The 17,637-nt window shown below is 38.0% G+C and overlaps 1 protein-coding gene across 3 annotated transcripts in view; it reads right to left on the bottom strand.

Annotated features, from left to right (window-relative positions):
- Nucleotides 1-447: 447 nt before the first annotated feature.
- ATM (ATM serine/threonine kinase) overlaps nt 448-17,637 on the bottom strand; it is a 60,004-nt gene continuing 42,814 nt past the window's right edge. For 2 of the 3 annotated variants that reach the window (XM_032099319.1, XM_032099317.1), the window contains exons 48-63: nt 16,042-16,161; nt 14,472-14,689; nt 13,530-13,737; nt 12,853-12,966; nt 12,293-12,451; nt 11,010-11,148; nt 10,562-10,644; nt 9,117-9,257; nt 8,047-8,163; nt 6,799-6,948; nt 5,904-6,069; nt 4,611-4,697; nt 4,417-4,531; nt 2,773-2,836; nt 1,975-2,111; nt 448-1,844 (exon numbers count right to left, since the gene is read on the bottom strand). In XM_032099319.1, the coding sequence (XP_031955210.1) occupies nt 1,661-1,844; nt 1,975-2,111; nt 2,773-2,836; nt 4,417-4,531; nt 4,611-4,697; nt 5,904-6,069; nt 6,799-6,948; nt 8,047-8,163; nt 9,117-9,257; nt 10,562-10,644; nt 11,010-11,148; nt 12,293-12,451; nt 12,853-12,966; nt 13,530-13,737; nt 14,472-14,689; nt 16,042-16,161 (2,202 nt within the window). In that variant the 3' untranslated portion in view covers nt 448-1,660. The remainder of the gene's footprint in view (nt 1,845-1,974; nt 2,112-2,772; nt 2,837-4,416; nt 4,532-4,610; nt 4,698-5,903; nt 6,070-6,798; nt 6,949-8,046; nt 8,164-9,116; nt 9,258-10,561; nt 10,645-11,009; nt 11,149-12,292; nt 12,452-12,852; nt 12,967-13,529; nt 13,738-14,471; nt 14,690-16,041; nt 16,162-17,637) is intronic. The other variant, XM_032099320.1, reaches the window with a different exon arrangement.

Below are 17,637 nucleotides of genomic sequence, written 5' to 3'. Positions count from 1 at the left end.
TGGGGAAGGTGTATGGGAAAGCAAAGCTGGGTTTTGTATGGAAGTGTTAACAACTGCAATGGGAATCTAAAAGATCTGTATCTAGATGGAAAAAAGAATCACACAAAAGCAGGATCTGCTCTCCCTTTACTGAGGATATCCTGTACAAAAATACTACAATGATTAATAAGAGACAGTAACAATTTTTGGGCGCAGATAGATATGGAATACAATAGCATTATAGTTCACCCCAAGACAGTCTGTGGTGAAGAAAAATACTTCAAGGACTTTTTGTTTAGTCCTTTCCTACCTGCCATTGCTTGGTAGGACTTTTCTCCCTTTCCTAAGCGTCCTTTAAATTTCACATAAGGAGTGCATGCTCTGTCAGTTAAGTTTCATTTTCAGAGAACAAACAGATCACTGTACCCCTGGATGATAGCTCCTCCCCACAAAAAAGCCAGGATGCACTTTTGGTTGCAAGGATCAACAGAAATTTATTTCAGCTTAATGAAAACATAGTGCAAAAGACTCATTTTGCCACATAGACGGTATCTTATAAAATAAAGATCTAGCATAACAATTGTGGGAATACCATACAAATAAAAATCCATGAAATGGTGACTGGAACAGGAGTTCTTCATCTATGCTGCTGTAAAAAAGGTGTGAAATGTAAACCAAGATAATGCAAGGGTACACCAACCTTTATTCATATTTTTAACTATAAAGATGATTTGGGAAGATTTATTAACTAGGCCAGTTAGACCACTATTTGAATGGATTCTCTGATTATCCATATTCACTGACTATCCAATCTCTTGTTTTTAAGAAGGAGCAATGTTTTCTGTAAAACCATGTGCATTCAGAATGGGATTTCTGTGCTTGGACTACAACTTTGATGTTTCTGAGAGGTGTTTATTGCAGATACAGTGACCGTTTGCTTTACAAGCCTTTCCGATACACTAAAGTTTATTGTATAGTCAATTATGTTTTGTCAAGTCTGAGCAGCAAAAGCTAAATATTTTTTATTGTTTCATACTGTAAGTGTAATATAAAAATAAAGTACCAGCATAATTTAGTTTACAACAGAAAAAAAAGCAGCCATACTATACTTGACCTAAAGTCTGCACCTATATACAGAAGTGTCCATTTAACTAAGCTTAAAAAACCCCAAAACCCCTTGATTCATTACGCATGACATTCTCTGGTTTTCTTTCCTTTCACTGTGGAATGAAAGTATAACCCCCTTTTGGAAATATACTTTAGCTGGTTATAGCATGAGTCCTGGTTTTTGAATCATCCATTCTACACAGTCATGTTACCACACAGAATTACCAGACACAAGAGTCCAGCATTTTAGCAGATACACAACAGTGATGAATCTCATGTTTTAAGAATACAACACATCCAGTCTGCCCAAGCAAAGTCCTCGTGGGTCACAAGGAACATCAAAGCACAGTGCTTGGTAGTTTAGACTGTATGATGAATCTAAGCAGAACAAAAAACGTTTCTCAGTAACAGGTTACTGAAAAAAAACTCCAACGCATCCACCAACTGCTAATATGCATAAGGCTCCATGGTTGCTCCTGAGATAAGTTTTAATTGTGAAATACCAATTTGAAATGTTAAGACACTTTCTGCAGAAGAACAGGTTTCTTGTAAAAGCATGCTGGATCCTTCCAAGTCACACCCAGGGTTTCCATCCAGGAAAGAGTCGGCTCAGATTTTTAGGGTCCATGGCCTGTTGTATAAGGAGGTTCACCTGCCCTCCCACACTGAGCACTGTTCCCTCCTCAACACCTTTCAGCTTCTCCTGAAGTCTCATCAGAACACGCTCGGCCACCTTGTTAAAACTCTGGTCGTCACTGCTGGCAGAATAAAAAAAGAAAAACAGGTGCTGTAGGTGTGGATCCTGAACAACATGAGCAACATCCAGGGAGAAAACCATAAAGCAAGGCAACAGTGCAGAAAGAGGAGGGTAAGAAAAAAATCCTGCACCTGGCTTTTCTTTTAGGTTCTTGTGGATTAGTACCAAGTGTAGAGCTCATGTCAGCCTCATCCTCTGGCCTCTGCTGCAAGTACAAAGCTTTCAAGGGGTTCATAGTCCAGTCGAAAAGCGGATCATAGAGCAGCACCTACACAGTAAATAAACCTCTTTTTAATTTAAATTGTTAATTACAGCTAGTTCAGTGTCCTAGCACTGTTGGTAATGCTCACACTAACTACAGTATTAGGAGGTTGAGTGTTTTGGTTTGGTTTTTGTTTTTCTTTTAACCAAAAGAATTGGCCTAAATTGCTTAGTAAATGATCAAACAACAAAACTGCATCTGATCACTTACAGATATTTGTATTGTTCTTGCTTCACAAAGTTTTGCCATCAGTTCCACCTCAGCAGTGAACAAGTAATTTTTTAATACATTACTAGGCTCTAAATAGAATCATTAGCTTATAACCTGCTTTCAAAAATCAGTTTCATTTTCTTCTTTGTGACTTATGCAAAGAGGATTTAATTCAATCAGTATTATTCCTGCTGGAAATGTTGCACTAGGGCTAGAAGCACGTAGGTATTGAAGAGGGAAAACTGCCTGAAGGAAACAGTTCCCATAGAAAATGCAGACTGGTTATAACTTTACCAAAGATTACATGAATTAACAAATCTGACCAATGCCACTATGTTCTAATTCAGTACAAAACACCCTAAATGAGTATTTGGTGCAGTGATCCATATGAAGACAAAGCCAAGAAACTGAAGACATTCTGGCAGATTACTGTCCAAAAGAATGAAAAAATGCTTACCTCTACAATAGTCAACAAAGCTTCTTGAGAATTTCTCATAACAGCCATTGTTTTCTCACAGCATCTAGAAAATATTTTACAGTATTTTAGGTTCTTTTTGGTAAAATGAAATAGTATTTTTGTAATTTAAATAATGGATATTTGTACTCCACTTAATTTCTAACATAGGAGTTACTTCTCTGATAATTTCACTTGGGAAAAAAAAAAAGAGAGAAATTTAGACATGTAAGACCAAGAGGAGACTGTGCAGTTTGCTGATTATTATTTCTCTGTGGAATTATTATTATTATTTCTCTGCTTCACTGTCTGAAATATTTCTATATGTGGAATTAACCACTGAGTTAACACTGCCTGTTAGGGTGTGCCACGATAGCAGAATTGCTTGGCTGGATGAAAACAAGTGCAGGGGGTGCTCTGGAATGCACTGGAGAATCGTGGTAGGGTTGTTTTCCATGAAATGAGCAGAGCCAATAGCCAGACTACAAGCAATTGCCAAAACCTCTCCAATGACCTTTGATACAGAAGTTGTTACCTACATTCACTCTCAAGCAAACTAAACTCCTGGAAGGAATGCCAAACTATCCTATGGGACAGGTACTCCTGTGAAAGAGGGATTAGGCCTCCTGTCTACCTCAGGATGAGAACAGACACACCAAAGTGAACTGAACACGTTCACAGCCAATGACTTGTTTACCACTTACACCTGTCCTGTTAAGTACCAGTCAGGCTGGCTGAGGTAGAAACAGCATCTGCACCAGTGCCTTTTATATTCTTACTTACTTCAGCTGGAGCCAAACAATTCATGTTTTTCTGTATCATGGTTTCAGAAGTAATACAAAACTGTGAATTTGACAGCACCATTTTTAGACTGGAAGTGGCAGTGGCTGCTCCTTCACAGGACAAAGGAGTACTAGGAACTACTTATTAACCTTAATTGCTGCCTTAGAAAGACAACACCTACCCTGTGTGCTTTTTTAAAGACATGAAATTTGGGGGTTGCAAGTACTACGTTCATGAGCATTATCAAAACCTGAATTGAGAGAAATGTCCTGCTATGTAGGAATCCCTTGGGTCATTCACAGAAGATAGGATGGAGGCTGACAGAAACTCAACATGTTTGGGATTCTTCTGTTTTGCAGTCCAGATCTATTATGGGATTTATATTTTGCACTTGCAAAGTAATATAAAACATACGATCCAAAAGGGAAAAATGACTCCAAATTACTTACATAAAACTAAACAGAAATTAGAGTTAAAACAAATTGGTTCAAAGACATTTAACAACTCCAAATATATAGCATAGCTCTGAAAGAAATGCATAGTTCTGAAGGAAAAAAAAAAATCATTCTGAATCAACAGCTAGCTGTGGAGCCTTTGGAAACACTGAGCCCTCCCTGAATTCCACAAGAGGGTGACAGTAACCCATTAGCTAGGGCACAGTATGAAACGCTGAGCCACAATAATGAACTTGCAGCTGGTTATATAAATACAAGCATAAGAGTTAAAGGTCAGCATTTAGGTTTGGGTGTTACCAGCAGAAATCTGAGTCTCCTCTCAAGCATCAGAACTATTTAACATGTAACAATCACAATGCTGGAAGTACCCTGCTGCCTCCGTATCCCTGTGCAATACAGGAGCACTCACCTTCTGAAGACTCCCTCCACGCCAGTGATACCCATTCCATCCACAATGTCCCTGGTTAATCTAAATGGAACAGTCTCTGGTGTGGGAAGGATTTTGCCTTGCTCAAAAGCAACCCCTAAATGAAAGGATAATAAAAGTTAAAAAAAAAAAAAAAAGTTAAAGAAAAATTAAGGTTCTTTTGCTGTCCCACTTACCCAGATCTATATGCACTAGTTCTGCTGTTTGTTCATCTATCAAGATATTCTGAACATGTCTGTCTCCAAGTCCAAGAATGTAGCCAACTGAAACAGAAATATAAGTGCTGAAACCATGTCACAAAAATCACAGAAAGCTTAAGATTATTGGTGTTATAATAACAGGTGAAAACAAATTAAAAGTGAGAATATTTCTTCCCCCATATAAAGATATTACCAAGGAAAGAACAAATGCCATTCCACAAATCCAAAAAGAAAAGGTTGACTGAATGAAATTGCAAACAGGTTATTCCCATACAGATGTGCACTGTTTTATCTACTCACAGATTTCTTACCCATTTCTATTTGTAGATTAGAGTTTATCAAATATTGCAGCTTTCAAAAAAATTAAAAATTAAAAGCAAGTGCATAATAAAATCAGGTTTTGTTGTTATTACTATCATTAGCAAAACCCCCCCAATGAACCAAACAACTTTTGTCTAAGTCAATTTTAAAAAACTCCAGTGATCCAAATTACAAGATCTTTCATGTAAGCCTATTTCAGTGCTTTACTGTCCTTAAATGTGGAAGAACTCCAAACTACATTTCCCTTGCCGCAATTTACACCTGTTACTGTTTTCATTAGCTGATGGACATGGACAGCAGTAGTATTTCCTACAAAAATCTTTCATGTGAATTCTACTAAACTGCAGATTTACTTCATTTTTTTTTCAGTAAAAAGGGAGTGCACAACCACGTTAGCATCTAAAATGGGATCTACTGCAATGTGTACCGTCTGCTACCAAATGTACAGAACTGAGTCAGCCAAAAAAAATCCACAGTACTTACACTTAAGAACTTCTTTTTCTTTATTATGACAGGAAAATCAAAGCAAAAATCCCAGAGCTTAAATAACCATTTCAGCTATGGATAATAATGCCAGTACAAAGACAGTAAAAGATTGAGCTTTTCAACTCAGCTAAAACATCTGAGGCTACACATTGAATGGATAAATGTTAAAACAATGAAAATAAAAGTCAGGTAGGAAAAAAACCTACCAGAACCTAAGAATACAAACTGCTTATAAAACAAAGAAACACAGAATTTCATTCTTCCTTCTGCAGCAAAAATGGGGGTGGGGAGGAAGAAATCAGAAATCTTAATTACAAAAATAATGCTGATATTCTTGCTGGTCTTTTTTGCCCCCTAATAAGCTTTTTCTGACATGTGACAAAAGCAGGACATGGTAGAAACTGAAATGGTATAAACTCCTTGGCTGTGTAACCTAAAAAGCCACTGTAAATAATCCAATACCTATAGAAGATGTAGCCACACTGCGAGTGTATGCCAATCGTTTTTCAAACCACACTGCTGGATCCAGGAATTTCTCCATGCAGAAATACCGGAACACAGGCTGAAAATTCTCACAGACTTCCATGAACATTCTGTATTTCTCTTCAACATGTTTCTTTTGGGCATCCTTTAAACGCATAAGAAATGTTTTACCCAGGGCTAACTGCTTCAGAAGGCAATTACCTCTTCCTTCCTTTCTACCCACCTCCCCTCCATCAAATGCTGCTCTCACTTCTTTTCTCCTTCTGAGCTAAGAATTATTGTCTTTTTTTTCAGCAATTATTAATGTACCTATCTATCTGTTTTACTAAACAATTCTGTTTTCATACACAACTCAGAGGCTAAAAAACATGGGAAAAACCACACTCCTATTTCCTTGATGCAGCAGGTGCCCGTATTTTATAGGCATGTACAGGTAAAATGGATCTTGTTGGGCATTGTTTCCTTCCTTTGCACTCTGTTCTGGTAGCTCTGCTTATCTGATGGCCTCATGACACTGTGAGAAAGTCATTCTCACTCATTCCCATGCCAAAGCAGCTCAAAGCCAAAATTAAATACACTTTTATCCCTGTTACTACTATAGCAATTTGAAAGGAAACAGTTTCTTGCACAATCATGGGTATATAAAGTAACAAGTAAACTTGTCTGCAATTTTGTAAACTTCTGGTGAGGTGATCCATGAAAGGGAACTGAAACTCTGTGTTCTGAATCTATTTATTCCACGCCACTGGTCATATTCATTATTAGAAATACTAAAAGTATAGTACCTAGTTCTCTGTAAATTCCACCCCCCGCCCCCAGCAAATATTATGAGCCAGCTATTTTTCTGGTATTTTTTCAACTTATTTGGACTCACCTGCATTATTTTATAACACTGATAACCAGAGTAATCCTTTGGCCTGTACCTCTTGTGAGCTCCTTCTTCGGCATTCACAAGGAACTCGCCAATGGGAGTTGTTCCTGAGCACCACTCCAGGACTCCACTTCTCTGGGAAAGGGGAACCACCTGGAAAAGCAACACCACAGAGGTGAGGTTATACATGGGGAGGGTTATACACACTAAACTATGAATACTCACACTGCAGAGCATGGATGCACATTTCTGTTTGTTTAAAAAGACAAAGAATGCCAAACCATGCAGCTGGCCACAAAATATCTTCTAAATACACATGTATACATATATAAAAATCCACTCAAATTTTCTCTACCAAATAATTGCAATTTTTTCCTAGCCCAGAGAATCCTCCACTAGACGTGTCAGCACAACTTAATGATTAGCTACTGCCTGTTTCCTTCAATTTTCTTATGGAAGTCTCTTAATCTCATAATGCAACACCCATTCTCTTTTTCCCTGCTGTTGTTCAATTTTACACACATAAAAACCTGAGTCTTAAATGAAAATTATTCAAAAAATATGACTTTAACTCCATCTGAGAATTCTTAAAACCAGGCTAGCAATTCAGATAAGCACCTTTAGAGATTCCAGAGTGCGCATTTCTCATTTGTCAAAGACAAGGGCTTATACATCGAGAGCACTTATTCAGAGGTCACCTTCACAGCTATTATTATAATCCCAAGTACACAAAAAGGAAGGAGGAAGGAAAAGTTCAAGTACATTTTCTGCATCCACACTAAGAATTTATTGCTGTACTCCCAATTAAAAAAAAATCAGTTCAAATTCTGCATGAAAGACCCTCGATGGGACATCTGAATTCAACTGTAAGGAGTATTGCAAGACTAAAATTAATTATTAATTAAGGAATATCACAAGGCAAATTAATGAGAATTCATGAACAAACTTGTATGCTGAAGTTTAATGACTACCAACTTACAATTTAATGACAGTGCATTACCTAATTTCTTTTCAATTACAAGTTCATATAAAGAAAGCTTTGCAGAGTATATATTGGCCACAAAGAAATTTACTTCAATGATTTGAAAAAAATTAAATTGTAATAAATATATTGTTTATTCTATAACTTAAGGAGCAGTGACTGTTTCATTAACACATAAATAAAAATCCTTTTATATTCTTTTGGGTTAAAAAGGAGGAGAATGGAGAAATAGGCTTTATTTCTCTGCTGCTGCAGCTGTTCAGGGTTACCTTGTATCTTCGGATATTTAATTTCCTCTTTCGTGTTTCAGTGTTTTGCTGGAGCAATGTATTGCACATCTGGAAAACTTGTTGCATGACTGCATCTTGTCTCAGGTCATCACGCCCCTTCAGCATAATCAGAAAAAGCAGTTAAAAAACACTTCTCAGCATCCAATTTCTTGCTCAGCAAGTAAAAAAAAAAATTTTAAAAAATTGCACAAAACACAAGTTACTTTTCCACAATAATCACTTGCAATAAAATGTAATGAATAGTTGGTTTTTTCCTCTGTATTTCCTGTTTTCTATTAGTGCTCAGCTGCTTAAACAGAACCATCATTAACTTAAATCATCACCACTCTTTTTTTTTGACAGATGCTATTTGATTCAGGTTTCAATCAACCTACATGTTTTATGGTTCTCTTTTTAAAAATAGGTGTTTAATTCACCTTTATTTAGCAAGCCAGCACACAGGTGAAGCAGCATCAGTTGGCACTGCAGTTCTGATTGCTGGATGCAGATCTAGTGATTCATGCTTCTCTTTAAAGCTTTCAAAACTTAGCAGCAAAACAGAATTCTCCCAGCAACTGCTCAACATTTGCATTCAAAGAGAGAATGAAATCAGCTGAGTCTAAGGAGAAATAAATTTTTTGAGAGATTTTTACTTCTGTGTGCTTGCTTTTGATTGCCTCTGAATTGCAAATATTTTTTTATATGGGGAAGAAGAAAGGAGATATTTAACACAGTATGTTGATGGTTTTTATTTACAGTACACTTCAGGTCATCAGCTGAGACATGACTAGGCAAGTCTGGTAGTTGCCAGGTAAGGTACTGGATATTAAAGAACTGCTGAAAAATAATTACAAACATATATAGTATCATTACTTGTTATTTATATTGTATTACTTATTAATACTTTGTAATTTCATTTATTAAAGCATTCCTCAATGGAGAAAATTGACAGTGAAGTGTGAAAAGTCTGCTCATGGCACAGAAATGATACATGAGAAAACTGACAGGAGAACTGAAAAAATTCCAGTATGCCAAGTCTCTGAGATGTCATTACAACTGACAGAACCTACCTTAACCAGCTGCCTCCTTTCTTTACCATCTGATCCTACACAATCTATTATTTTAGGCAGATTCATGCCTCCTGCTAAACGAAATTCTTGCTTGAAAGAACTTATTGTGACCAAATTTTCATATTGTCCTGTGGGATCCACCTGAAATTAAAAATAAGGTTAAAATTAGTATAAATATTACCTCCATTTCACTCACACAATGTGGTAATGAGTTGTTTGCAAACCTCATTAGCAGACTATATGTTAAATATTAATATGAGCACTCCATCCTCTACAAGGATAATACCACAAAGGCTACGAAAATATGCTGAGCAAAGGATTTTTTTTGATTCCTCCTTGTTCATCTCATTGGTAGAGGGGACGTGGTGCTGCAGGACTTCCACTAAACAAGCTGTGACACAATGTTAGCCTGTCCCAGCTAGCACTGTCCCAGGAAAATGTTCACATATGGCTGGGGAGCATCAGGCTTAGACTAGGCTGCAAATGGACTCAGTCTACAATCCCAAACCTGCTGCAGGTTTGGCATTGTACAGGATCTGTACCTCAGCCACTCCCTGTATCCTCATGCCCCAGAGCAACCCGACTCAGTCAGCTGTAAGGAAATACTGCCCCAGCAGGCTACATCACAGACCTGCAGCCATTTCAGCCAGTCTGTACTGGAGGAGAAGAAAGGCAAAGAAAAGAATGATCCAGTTGTACAAAGGAGCAACACCTGGGGCCAACCGGAGCCCTACAAACAGATGTTATTCAGGCACGGGTGGCAACTTCCGGCCTCTGAAGTCAAACACCTTAAAGCAGTCCCTTGACTTACTCGGCTTTATAGACATAGCCTGAGGGATTTCAACACAAGGAATTCTGGCTTTGTAACATTTAAGTTTAGATGCTGGCCCAAAAAGCAACTCTACGTTCTTGAAACTGCTAAGTTTCCCAGGCAGAGCGTGTGGCATCAAAAGGTGAGTGCCTATGCACCCATCCAGTCAATTGTTTATGCCAATGGGAAGGCATAATTTCCCATTAATGAATGGTAAAAGCCTAACAGCAGAAAAGGCAAGTCTATTAATTCTCACACCTTTTTTGACATTCAGTGCCTCCCTGAAACTCTGAGTTAGCACCTACAACGCAGGACATTCAGCCTCCCAAATCCCCCGAGTGAGTTAGGTAGTTCACCACCCCTTTTGATAATGAGAAACTACTCAGAATTAAGTGGCAAAGCTGTCTTTGTACCATAAACCACTAACCAGCACACCTAAGGCTTGGGATCAACGTCTTCTAAGGAAACCATCTCACCCTGCACCTCCCACCTGGCAAGAAAGTATCCCCATAAATTGACCTGTAAAAACCATGGGAATTGGATGAAGAGATGTATGCCCTGACTGCCAGTACAAAAGCTTGAAGCTGATTCTATGATGTGGTATTATAGTGTGTACTTTTTCAGTTTCAGTCACCTTAATTTCCATGGTAGGAACAGCAACATCCTCCAAGTTCTTCAGTTTAATAATTGGCTGGTCAGCTGGAATACTTATTCCTTCTGTAATTAAAAGGAATTAATATTGATAAATTCAGAGCTATAAAAATACACCTAAATTGACAAAGCCCAGCTTACATTGCTTTTGGGACCCAAAACCTCACTGCATACTTGTATTGAGCTGATGTAGATAACCACAGGACAACTGGTGATTTCTGGAGTTTCATACTAAGGGTCTGAGCCCTACAGTGCAAGTAATCACTATGATTTTTAATCCAGACTACATTCTATATCTATCAAAAATAGGACACAATACTAATGCAGTACCTCTTTTAACTAAATATCATTATTTAGAAATACACTTTTTAGTCTGAGAAAATAAAACCTATCTTCACTATTAAAACAAAAACAGTTTTCCCAAGACTTACTTCTTTGAGATTTCCATGGACTAGGATCTAAATTAGCTAATGTGATGTAAGCATCACACAGTGCTTCGGTGTCTCTAACCATATGAGCTCTTCTTTTCCTTACAACATTCATTATAGTGCTAGCAGCTTCCATTCTGTCCTAAAAAAACCCAATGGAATGCAAACATCAGACCTTGTAAACTAAAGTTTTTAATATTAAAGGTGCATCATAACATGCAGTCAATTAAGTACAATTGAGATATGTCCTATGAAAACAGAGCAAACTGCAGTAAGGGACAGCCCTTTGTGACATGACCTGAAATAATCACGAGAAAAATTCTGTGCTGTCTAACCTGAGATAATGAGTGATGTAAAAGATTCCTAGGGATGGAGAGGGAGCAAACCTGTCCAGGCAAAGTGCAGAAACACATGCAAAAATTCTTCAGAAAAAAGGACAGGCAGGTTTTCAGATGTTCTTCCATCATCTGCCTGCTTCTGTTATTTGCTCCCAGCTGAAGAAAAAAATCTTGCATGCAAAAGACAGAAACCTGTCCATGCATTCCTTCTAAGCCTGACTCTGAAAGACTTAGTTGACTTCAGCATAATCCTGCTCCTAAGGGTGGGATCACAAAACCACTACAAATGTGAGAGAAAGGTAAAAAAACCCCACAATGAAATGTGGTAAAAAAATGTATCAGTGTGGGGGGTAAGAGGGAAGTGACAACCATGTCAGGCCTACAGTGATGGGGGAAAGAAGGGGCAATACTTTATATGCAGGATGATTCCAAAGATAGGTTAAACAAAAATTAAGCAATAATAACAGTAACATGAAACCACAGTTCAGTATTAGCTATCAGCATGGCTTTTAACATATCAAGGACCAAAAGATAGACTGCACAAGGCTAAATGCTTAGATGGAACACAGGGTACCACTCAAAGCAGAAAAAATACTCAATATGTACTTTCAATAATAAACCCACTCAAGTCTTTCTGGCATCTAAAATGCCTTTTACACAATGACACATCAGGGACTGTTATCACAAGAGTATGCAATAATTGGGGCTATTTGTGGCACAAAACATTAACTACATTTTGTTCAACCCTGTAATTATTTCTTTCAATAATAATTACCTACAAAAGGGGTTATTAAAAGTACTGTTTCCCTCCTACTGTTGCTTAACAAAAGTCTGCTGATGAGCTCTGTACTAAAATATCCCTTTACATGGTTTGGTTTTTTTTTTTCCATTTTTTAACAAAATTAAAGGATTGAATGCGATTAATAGAATAGAAGTTTTTGTAGTCACCACGTCAAGCTGGGAGATCTCTTTTGGTGCATTTTTAATTAACTTATTTGTTCTTATTGCATCTGGTTTTGTGAGGAGTTCATCTTTGCCAGCATTAGCCAAAGCTAATATTATAAACAGAGTATGATGTGGATGATCCAGTGAAATTCGAGCCATTAGCTGCCAACAAAAGAAAAAGATCCCATTATCAAAAACAGTACAGAAGAAGAAAAACAATACTTAATTAACATTATTAATTCTTTTGAACTTCTAAGGCTCCTAACACGAAATGAAAGGTAATAATTAAGACAGTATTTCCACAACTGAAAAAACATGCAAAGTATATTTCTATAGCTGCATAAGACTACTCTTACACTACAAATAAATACATGAAGTAGAAATGAAAAAAGTCCCAAATCCTCTTCCCCCACCATACTGATTTGGCATCACTCATTTTTAATATACCCTTATCACCTACATAACTTGTTTAGCTATAGTTGCTCAGAGGAAGGTGGATATGTTTAGAAGAAGGCACTACCAAGCCAATCGAGGTATCTTTAGATAAAAAAAGCAAATATTACATTATTCAGGACTTTGTGAAATCCTAAACCACCCATCATCTTTGTTCCCATCCGAGCAGCCAGCTGGTACATCAGAGGCAAGAACTTGTATGAAGGGATCTTCTGTGCATTTTTCTGTAGTAGAGAAAACTCAGTTAGAGAGCTGTACTAAACGCCTAACAAAAATTTTAACCATAAAATACATTTTTTTAAAATTAAGAATAATGGCTGTGTGATAAAATAACAATTCAGTGAGCATCACATCACCTTGGCCCATGTCTCCTAAATGCTACAAGTCCTTCATAGGAGAGTTACTATTTTCTATTCTACCTTTCTCATGGCTTTTCACCTAAAAGTATATATAATATGAACAAGAATAATGTACCCTAAGGATGTTGAAGATGGGAAGATTCCAAGGTATGTGAAGAACAAGGTGACCACAGTAAAGATCATGAGATACGTTTAATCATACAGACTTGTCAAATCAAAATGCTAATTTAAGTTAAATTAAAATGCATTGAGAACTACAGGTCTCACTGATGAAAAACTGTTGTCATGATAAGCAATGACAACTGAAAAAAGCAAGTTTTTGGGAAAAGTTGTGGAGCTACATAATTCATCTTCTAGAAATACAGGAGAAGGAGAAGAAAGATATTTATTTGTCAAAGCACTAGGAAAAAAATGGAGCAAACATATACCTTCATCATTTCGTTGACTCTATCAACTCCGGAATTTTCAAGCCATAGGGAACAGAGTCGGAATATCCACATATCATGTTCTTCTCCACTCAATAAACAGCTGATGTAGTTCTCCACTGCTTTACACAAGAAGCGTTTACGATCCTCAGTTAGGGCTTGTATTGCACCTTCATCCAGCTCAAGTTCTCGCTGAACCTTCACTGTGTATCTACATGAAGAGACATTATTTTTAAACAACAAATTATTTCTTAATGAACTTACAGGAAGGCCTTTCCCAGCTCTGTCACTTACTAATTTAACTTTTTTTAAGTTGTTTTGTATGTACAGGCACAGTAAAATAAACAACTAAGAAACTGAACAGTGGGAGCTACTCCCTTGCTGTATGTGCACACAGATGCACTGCTCTAAGTAAACTTCCAGTCAGTGTCTTCTTTTAAATGATTTAATCTCAATATCGGTATAAATTTGAATATCCAGTACAGATCATTTGTGTAAAGACTTCCGTTTCCAGCAGCTGAAGTTTATCCTTTTCTGCTCACTTGCAGTTGCTCTTACTAAATCCTTAAGAATTCCGTATTAAATTTAATTCTACTATCTCACTAAATGTGTAACAGAGAAAAATCTCAACTCATTTATTTACACTATGTAACATTTTGTCAAATAAACTGAACAGATCCAGGGAATAAACATGAATTCCAGGCCATGATCATCCATACTGTGTCCCTGGCTTAGTTTTGGCCCAAACTATCCAGCACACACCTAGACCATATCCAGGCACAGTTGAGAAACCATTCACAACAAGCACTCTGGATTTGATCACTGCTTTGTGGAGAAGGGAAAAGGCAGCTGTAAAGATGTGACCCATGCTGCACCTCTTGCCCAGAGAGTAGAGCTGAAGCCTGTGACAGCTCCACAGTAACCAGTCCCTACTTGAATGCTCACTTGTTGGTCTGAACTCTGCGCTCCCTGATGAGACCGACCTCCTCCTTGGCCTTCTTCAGCAGTGCCTGCTTATTTTCAAACTCTGAGGATTTCATGTAATTCTCAATTCGCTGGTACTGATTATCAGAAAAACGCGCCAAGGAGAGGAAAGCCTTCATCTTTCCTTTCTTCAGCTCATCACTGCTGTCTCCACTGGGGCTTGCAGCAATTTCCACAGCCTAAAGGAGAAGTTACAATGGTAAAACCAATAATCAGGTAACTAGAGCTGCATAATACTTGATGAAACTCTATTATCACAGAAAAACAGAATGGTTGAGGCTGGAAGGGACATCTGGAGCTTATCTTATTCATCTCCCTTCCTGCTCAGGCAGGGTCACCTGCTTGAATACATTATTTAATATTGCCTGTGATGGAATAAATATGCATACAAAATAAACCTAACAGACTGAATATTTTTCTCCTAAGTGAATGTAATCTTTGAGAAATGTTTCAGTGCAAACAGCCAAAAAGATTATTGTGTATGAAATAGCTTTAGTAACCATACAGGAATTTTCCACACTTATCTATCTCTTACAGTAATGAGGCATGAAGTTTTACAATAGTCTTACAGCCTTATGTCACAAGATGGTGAGAAAAAAACAGAAGCTAGTCCAAAATATACCAAAAAAAAAAGGAAATTAGATATGAAAGTCATGGATTCAAATCATCAGAGTGAAGAAAGTATATAGATAGCAACAGAGACAGGTAACTACTTTGATTTTCACAAATTAGCATAAAATAAAGAAATGCAGAGCAGACAAATATTAATAAAAACATTTCTATTACTGGCTAAGATCTTAAAAGAAAAAAATTACAGTACTTTGAAACACTAGAACAAGATGTTGCAGCATCTCGGGGTGACCTTATTGCTCTCTACAGCTGCCTGAAAGGAGGTTGTAGCCAGGTGGGAGCCAATCTCTTCTCCCGGGTAACAAGTGACAGAACAAGAGGACGTAACCAGAGCAGCAGCACCAGGGGAGGCTCAGGTTGGACATGAGGAAGAATTTCTTCACAGAAAGGGGGATTAGACATTGGAATGGCCTGCCCAGGGAGGTGGTGGAGTCACCATCCATAGCAGTGTTTAAGGGAAGAGTGGAAGTGGCACTCAGTGCCATGGTCTGGTTGATGTGGTGGTGGTGGGTCACAGGTTGGACTTGATGATCTCAGAGGTCTTTTCCAACCTGACTGATTCTGTGGTTCTGTGAAATATAATGGCCATACTGAAAGCCTGGCGAATGAATAATCTGTCCTGAGAAGGAAGAGGTAGGGAACAGGAAAGGGAAACTAGACTGGTAGTTGTAATCACTACACTTCTAAGCCAATATAAGATGTTCCACTGTGATTTCTACAAAGCCATATTCTGAACACTTTATAAGATTACAGTGCTACACAATACAATGTGAAACCCTAATACTTACATATAAGAAACCATATTTTCAATATAGAAAAATAAAGGCTGCACTGAAAAATCTACTTGGTATTTTAACACAGCATTATCTCAAAGATTGCACATTTCAAAGACTGGATGCACCTTTTCTAAGTATTTCTGCATGATGACTGTAGGGTTTTCCAAGCATGTTTCTGCTAACCAGGTACCGCAGAGCCTCAGGCACTCTGTATACATCAATTTCAGGTGAGGATCATTCTCGACCTTTGAAAAAGCAAGTTTTGGGAAAAAAATTAAAGAGAGGGAGGCATCAAACAAAAATATCTTTTACATATGAGGTAGGCAATTTCTAAAGCTTTTAAACCCTGAATAGAATTCAATCACTGAGGCCTATTACACATAATGCTAATCTACAGTCATTTTCCATCCACATCTACAGTAGTCAATAACCTTAAATCACATTCACATTCAATGTAAGACTAAAGGAGAGCACATATTTTAAAATACCTGATAGTTTGAACAATGAAAAACAGAATAAACCAATGATAAAATGAAATAAAAATTTTAAAAATTCACAACATGATTTCAGAATTGTATTTTATAACGTCCCCATTTAGTCGCAAGTACCACAGACAACTCCACAGATAACAGTCAGGAACCACAATAGCCATGTGTGATCATCAAATTCTTCAGACAGACTTCTACATGGAAACTTGATTAAAAGTGCTCTGAGAAGATGATGGAGCAGGTTTCCAAAGGACTTTTCTCCAGATTGGATGCTCAGCTTTAACTGTAGAGTAGGATATTATGGAGTATTGCAAAATACTTCTACTATAGGATACATATTAAAGACCATGTGACCAAGATGGCAACACTGACTGTGAAATACGTATGTGAACATCATAGGCTGTGAAAACACAAATATTCCTTACATGGACAAGGTAAATGTAAGGAAGGACTAAATTTTTGGAGGGCCTTATCAACTGATTCATGGAGAAATCACAAAAATCAAAAGAGCAGCAACTCTTGATTTTGCCCTGATATGTATAGAGAACTTGGCCCAAAATAATCCAGCCTTTCTAAAGTGTGATATTCTTTAAGAAGATACCTGGACTCAAAGCAAATGTCTTTTATCCTCCAGAAATACTCAAAGAAAGCCTTCATAGCTAAACATAAAGGTGAGGACATGAAGGAATTTTTTTCATGGTGCTATACAAAATTAGGTTCTATACAAGTATTTGTAGACCACATTTTAACAAACATCATCCTGAGAGATCTGGAAAGGCTGGATTGAGAGCCAAGGCCAACTACATGAGGTTTGACAAGGCAAGTGCTGGATCACAACCCCAGGCAGTGGCTGGAAAGCTGCCCAGCAGAAAAGGACCTGGAGGTGCTGGTCAACAGCAGCTGAACATGATCCAGCTGTGCCCAGGTGGCCAAGAAGGCCAATGGCATCCTGGCCTGGATCAGCAGTGGTGTGGCCAGCAGGACCAGGGCAGTGACCGTCCCCCTGTACTCGGCACTGCTGAGGCCACAGCTCCAATCCTGTGTTCAGTTCTGGGCCCCTCACTGCCAGAAAGACATTGAGGGGCTGGAGCGTGTCCAGAGAAGGGCACCGGAGCTGGGGAAGGGTCTGGAGCACAAGTCCTGTGAGGAGCAGCTGAGGGAGCTGGGGGTGTTTAGCCTGGAGAAAAGGAGGCTCAGGGGGGACCTTGTCACTCTCTACAGCTGCCTGAAAGG

The sequence above is a fragment of the Corvus moneduloides genome, chromosome 2, assembly GCF_009650955.1.
Source record: "Corvus moneduloides isolate bCorMon1 chromosome 2, bCorMon1.pri, whole genome shotgun sequence".
Lineage (NCBI taxonomy): Eukaryota > Metazoa > Chordata > Aves > Passeriformes > Corvidae > Corvus > Corvus moneduloides.
Note: the sequence above shows the minus strand (reverse complement) of the source record. Positions and strands in the feature narration are given on the sequence as shown.